Raw genomic sequence first — 6000 nt, 5'->3', positions numbered from 1 at the left:
ATGTATGTATTAAGGATTTAGCGAATATGATGTCAAACATAATTAATCAGCCACTGAATCTAATTTGAGCATTAATAAGGGACCTTAATGGCTAGCTCAGTCCATGACATTATGTTATTATATCTTTCAATCTTGAAATAAAAGGGCAAATGTTATTAATCAGTTAATCCTTGCATTTAAAGCATACGAAATTGTTGAAATTTCACATACCCAAAAAGCCTAAGAGAGGCAGAGGGAGAGCACAGTAACTACAGAGAGAAAGACAGAGGAATAATATTTGCTGTCTCCGTCTCTAGGTTGGGTCTGTGTTGGAGCGCTCTGATCTACCCAGCACATTCCACTGTGTCCACTGAGAGAGCTTGGCAGGTACACACCATCAAATACCCAGGGGAATTAGAGACACGCCCCATACAAGACAGGCTCACACACACCTAAATAAGCATGCAAGGATACCATTTCTCTCATGCATTCTCTAAACCTCCCTGTCACTCAAACAAACAACAGAGCATTTCTTTGTTGTATTTTTAATGAATATGAACCATATACATTCTCAGCTTAATCTTTATATATCAAAACTACTTTTCAAACAATCCATACTGTAGTGGCTGCCAGGTCGTCATTGTAAATAAGATGTTGTTCTTAATTGACTAGCCTGAATGAATAAAAAGTTAAAAGAAATTAAAAGAAAGTAAACAGTAGACAGCTTTCACTGACAGTATGTCAAATATGTACATCTGCAGGCACTAAAACCGTTTCCTGTCATTTCTGGTCTTGGGTAAGTATTTCCTGTCCCTCCTGTTCACATCCTTTTTAACTTCCATTTTAGCTCATCGAAAAGGGTTGGATGACTTTGTCTGGACCCTGTTACCTGTCCAGAAAAATAAGTAATTAATTAGGAGAGTTTTTTCTAGTCAGGACATGTGATTGGGGAAAAAACCCTGGAGTTTCACTTATACTGAACAAAAATATAAACATATAAACAAGTTTGTTTACATCCCTGTTAGTGAACTTTTTTTATTATTTGTCAAGATAATCCATCCTCCTGACAGGTGTGGCATATCAAGAAGATGATTAATCACCATGATCATTACACAGATGCACCTTGTGCTGGGGACAATAAAAGGCCACTCTTAAATGTGCAGTTTTGTCACACAACACAATGCTGCAGATGTCTCAAGTTTTGAGGGAGCATGCTGACTGCAGGAATGTCCGCCAGAGCTGTTGCCAGAGATTTCATGTTCAGTTCTCTACCAAAAGCCGCCGACAAACATCCTTTTAGAGAATTTGGCAGTATGTCCCACCAGCCTCTCCACCGCAGACCATGTGTCACCATGTCAACCCAAGACCTCCACATCTGGCTTCTTCCCCCGCGGGATCAACTGAGACCAGCCACCTGGACAGCTGATGAAACTGAGGAGTATTTCTGTCTGAAATAAAGCCCTTTTATGGGGAACAACTCATTCTGATTGGCTGGACCTGGCTCCCCAGTGGGTGGGCCTATGCCCTCCCAGGCCCACGCATGGCTGCACCCCTGCCCAGTCATGTGGAATCCACAGATTAGGGCCTAATACATTTATTTAAATTGACTGATTTCCTTATATGAACTGTAGAAACATATTTTAAATTGTTGCATGTTACATTTATATTTTTGTTCAGAATAAATTACTTGACCTACAATGACCTGTCATTCAAAAGCTATGAGGGGAAGTCAAGTAGGACCCGTGGATAGGGTGTGGGGGTTTGGTTTTGGAACAAGGCCCAACTAGGACCCATGGATAGGGTGTGAGGGTTTGGTTTTGGAACAAGGCCCAACTAGGACCCATGGATAGGGTGTGAGGGTTTGGTTTTGGAACAAGGCCCAACTAGGACCCATGGATAGGGTGTGAGGGTTTGGTCTGGAATGGGGCCCTGGCCTTGGAGGCTAATACTGAGCTCTAGGGACTTCTTCATCTGATTGGCTGTCATCAACTTGTATAAACAGAATATTGGGAAACCATCCTTGACATACTAAATGACTTGAGGTTTCATGAAAAGTGAATACTGGATTGTGGTACCAACAAAAATATATATATATATATATTTTTTTTTTTGTCAAACTTGATATCATTTTGGTATATATTTTTTTCACCACTGATGTTACACTTGACATTATAATATTTAACAATAATAAAAAGCATATCATTATACTTCAAACACTTTGCAAAATACAATGCAATATATACTGTATGGATTGTTTCTTTTATCCAAACAACACCATTTAAAAGGTAAAAGCTCCATGTGTAATTACTGTATGTGTTGGATTGTGCAGCTAACGTTCAGTACAGCTGGTCCTATTGTTGTATTATACATGGTAGGTTACATTCACAATGAAAGAATAGTGACACCCTATTCCCTATGTCATGCACTACTTTTTACCACGACCCATAGAGCTCTGGTCAGAAGTAGCGCACTGTCCAAGGAATAGGGTGACATTTGGGATGCATGCATTATCAATATTAGTCCTGGGTTTTTCATTTCATATTTCAAAGAAGGGCAACGCCACCCTAGTACAATAACCTAAACCTACAGACACAGTTTTCTTACATGGTTTGAATGTCCACAGTCACCAAACAACCAGAATGCAACTATGTGAGTGAATGTACAGATATGCCATGCTTTGTCTAGTCCATTTAAGCACCTGTTGCTTTATCTAGTCTGGGTTCTGTTACTTTATCTAGTCCAGGTCCTGTTGCTTTGTCTAGTCCAGGTCCTGTTGCTTTGTCTAGTCCAGGTCCTGTTGCTTTGTCTAGTCCAGGTCTTGATGCTTTGTCTAGTCCAGGTCCTGTTACTTTGTCTAGTCCAGGTCCTGTTGCTTTGTCTAGTCCAGGTCCTGTTACTTTGTCTAGTCCAGGTCCTGTTACTTTGTCTAGTCCAGGTCCTGTTACTTTATCTAGTCTAGGTCCTGTTGCTTTATCTAGTCTAGGTCCTGTTACTTTATCTAGTCTAGGTCCTGTTGCTTTATCTAGTCCAGGTCCTGTTACTTTATCTAGTCCAGGTCCTGTTACTCTATCTAGTCCAGGTCCTGTTACTTTATCTAGTCTAGGTCCTGTTACTCTATCTAGTCCAGGTCCTGTTACTTTATCTAGTCCAGGTCCTGTTACTTTATCTAGTCTAGGTTCTGTTACTTTATCTAGTCCAGGTCCTGTTACTCTATCTAGTCCAGGTCCTGTTACTTCATCTAGTCCAGGTCCTGTTACTTTATCTAGTCTAGGTCCTGTTACTCTATCTAGTCCAGGTCCTGTTACTTTATCTAGTCTAGGTCCTGTTACTCTATCTAGTCCAGGTCCTGTTACTTTATCTAGTCTAGGTCCTGTTACTTTATCTAGTCTAGGTCATTGTCATTGTATGTATGTTTTATGATATCTATGTATACAACTGTTTTACACTGGGGACAATAAAGATCTATTGAGTTCAAATTGACAATAAAGATATTTTGAGTTCAAATTGACAATAAAGATCTATTGAGTTCAAATTGACAATAAAGATATATTGACATTTAAATGGATGTGTTTACAGTGTTATATGTCTCATCTATGTCTAACTCAAACAAATATGATCTGTCTCTACATCTGAAAGATATGATGTCACGCCCTGACCTTAGTTATCTTTGTTTTCTTTATTATTTTGGTTAGGTCAGTGTGTGACGAGGGAGGTATGTGTAGTTTTTGTATGTCTAGGGGTTTTTGATGTCTAGAGTTTTTGTATATCTAGGTGTTTATATGTCTATGGTTGCCTAGATTGGTTCCCAATCAGAGGCAGCTGTTTGTCGTTGTCTCTGATTGGGGACCATATCTATGTAGCCATAGTCCTTGGGTATTTTGTGGGTTATTGTTTATGTGTAGTTGTATGTTAGCAATAGTTTATAGCGTCAAGGTCTGTCTGTCTGTCTGTCTGTCTGTCTGTCTGTCTGTCTGTCTGTCTGTCTGTCTGTCTGTCTGTCTGTCTGTCTGTCTGTCTGTCTGTCTGTCTGTCTTAATAAAAGAAGACTGTATTCCAATCAAGCTGTGCCTTGGTCTCCTGGTTACGAGGACCGTGACGGAGGAGTGCTCTTAATAACACATACAATTTATCTGGGTGCAAAGTTGATACGAATCATAATACTTTGCATCACACAACATACGTGGTTCACAAAGGCTCTGCGTCCCAAATAGCACCATACCGGTATTCCGTATTTAGTGCACTGTTTTTTTTACCAGAACCTTATGTGTCTAAATAGGGAATATGGTGCCGTTTGGGATGCACACTAAGTGTTGCAGGGAGTCAATGTGTCATTTTTTTTATTTACTGGCCAAAAGCGAAAGCAGTGCTGTAAGAATGGTATGGCTGCAAGACGATGCTTCACGCAATCAAGGCACTTTGAACATGGTTAGTGGGCTCCTTGGGACGTCCCTACCCTGAGGATAATTTTTCTCCGCTCTGTTGAACATCTTGAACAGTGGCCATCTTGAATTGATTCTGTTTGGCTGTTTCCTGACAAAACCTCCAACCGATCGTCAATCTTCATCAGGCTGTGTGTGCAACATGTTTTTGTCAAATTAACAAGTGGCTTGGTTTACTTCTCAAAGTAAGTCAATGTCTCTCTTGATATCTGGATTAAAATACAATAATAACACACAAAAAAAGACACAATAAGAAAGTTAAGATATTCTTCTATGAACTGGGAACCAATCTTCTTCAGATTTTGGTCTCCTTCTCGCATCACACTGGTCCATCATACAAGCCCACAACCCCCCTAGTATCCATCCCAAGTGGGATCGCGTTCCCTATGTAGTGGACTATACAGCTAATACGGTGCCATTTGGGACACAGCCCCAACCGACCCCTTCCCCCTACCCCTCGCTCTTGGGCTTGATAAGGTGTCCATTGAAGGTGATGTAGGTATCAAAGTCATCGCTGAAGATGGCGTTCTCCCTCTCTCCTTTGAACAGCCGGACCCACACCTGGTCGTCTCTCTCCAGCTCTAGCATCAGGCTCTGGCTCTGCATGATGCTCCGGTCACTGGACTGGGCGTACAGGATCACCACCTCTCTCTCGTTATGCATCACGTGCACGTACGTCTCCTTCTGGTTCCACGTGTGCACGTTCAGGCTGAAGTAGTAGATTCCCGGCACGTAGCAGTAGAACTTGCCGGTGAACATGTTGAAGTGTCCATAGAGGTTGACGAGCTCAGTGTCGAACACTAAGGTCTGGTAGTAGTCGTTGGAGTGGATGGCCTTCTTGCGGCCCACGGAGAAGGCAGCGTACTGGACCTTGCAGGGGTCACCCGGGGTCCCTATGCTCCCCTTGGTGCCCTTGATGCCATTGGGCCCACGAGGGCCGGACTGGCCGGACTTGCCAGATTTACCGTAGGGCCCTCGCTGGCCGCTGTCCCCCTTCTCACCTAGAGAAGGACAAAGTAGAAATGATAGAAATGACCTCAGGTCAGTGGCTGGTCACTATGGTTTCCCCCGCGTATCTGTACTCAAGTAACTTACGAGTAGGATTTTGCCACATACAATGTGGCAGATACAAATACCCACAGCTGTTATCCCCTCTCCTAATCCACTGGTTTCAAAACTAGTTTTGGCCCAAAGCCTGTTACATTCTTTTGGAGGGGGTGTTTTTTTTAAACTGTATATTTTCCAGCATGCTTTTCGAATTAATGTGAGAGATACTCACCCATGATTGTGTTTGTCAGTGACAGAGATATGATTACTGCATTTAATACTTCTCATTGCTAAAGTCTTCACCAAATAACTGCTTCAGTAGTTGAATGAGAAATATACTCTTCATGACCAGTTATGGTATATAGTGATCCTCCAAATTGTGGTCTGAAAATCATCACTTATGGGCCACATCAGACTTGAGAATCACAATATGCTGGTTTGAAAAGTGATCAGTATTTCCTAGAGATGGGGAAATTAAACTTCCTAAAGCAATGAGCATTTTCAGCCAAATGTGTCAAAAATAGGTCAAGTATTC

At 41.7% G+C, this 6000-nt stretch overlaps 1 protein-coding gene across 1 annotated transcript in view; it reads right to left on the bottom strand.

Moving 5' to 3' along the window:
- Positions 1-508: 508 nt before the first annotated feature.
- Positions 509-6000, bottom strand: part of LOC115118275 (complement C1q tumor necrosis factor-related protein 1-like) — an 85924-nt gene continuing 80432 nt past the window's right edge. Inside the window, exon 4 of the mRNA XM_065002664.1 lies at positions 509-5419. Coding sequence (XP_064858736.1) covers positions 4869-5419 — 551 coding nt within the window. The 3' untranslated portion in view covers positions 509-4868. The remainder of the gene's footprint in view (positions 5420-6000) is intronic.

This window comes from Oncorhynchus nerka, linkage group LG16, assembly GCF_034236695.1.
Source record: "Oncorhynchus nerka isolate Pitt River linkage group LG16, Oner_Uvic_2.0, whole genome shotgun sequence".
NCBI lineage: Eukaryota > Metazoa > Chordata > Actinopteri > Salmoniformes > Salmonidae > Oncorhynchus > Oncorhynchus nerka.
Note: the sequence above shows the minus strand (reverse complement) of the source record. Positions and strands in the feature narration are given on the sequence as shown.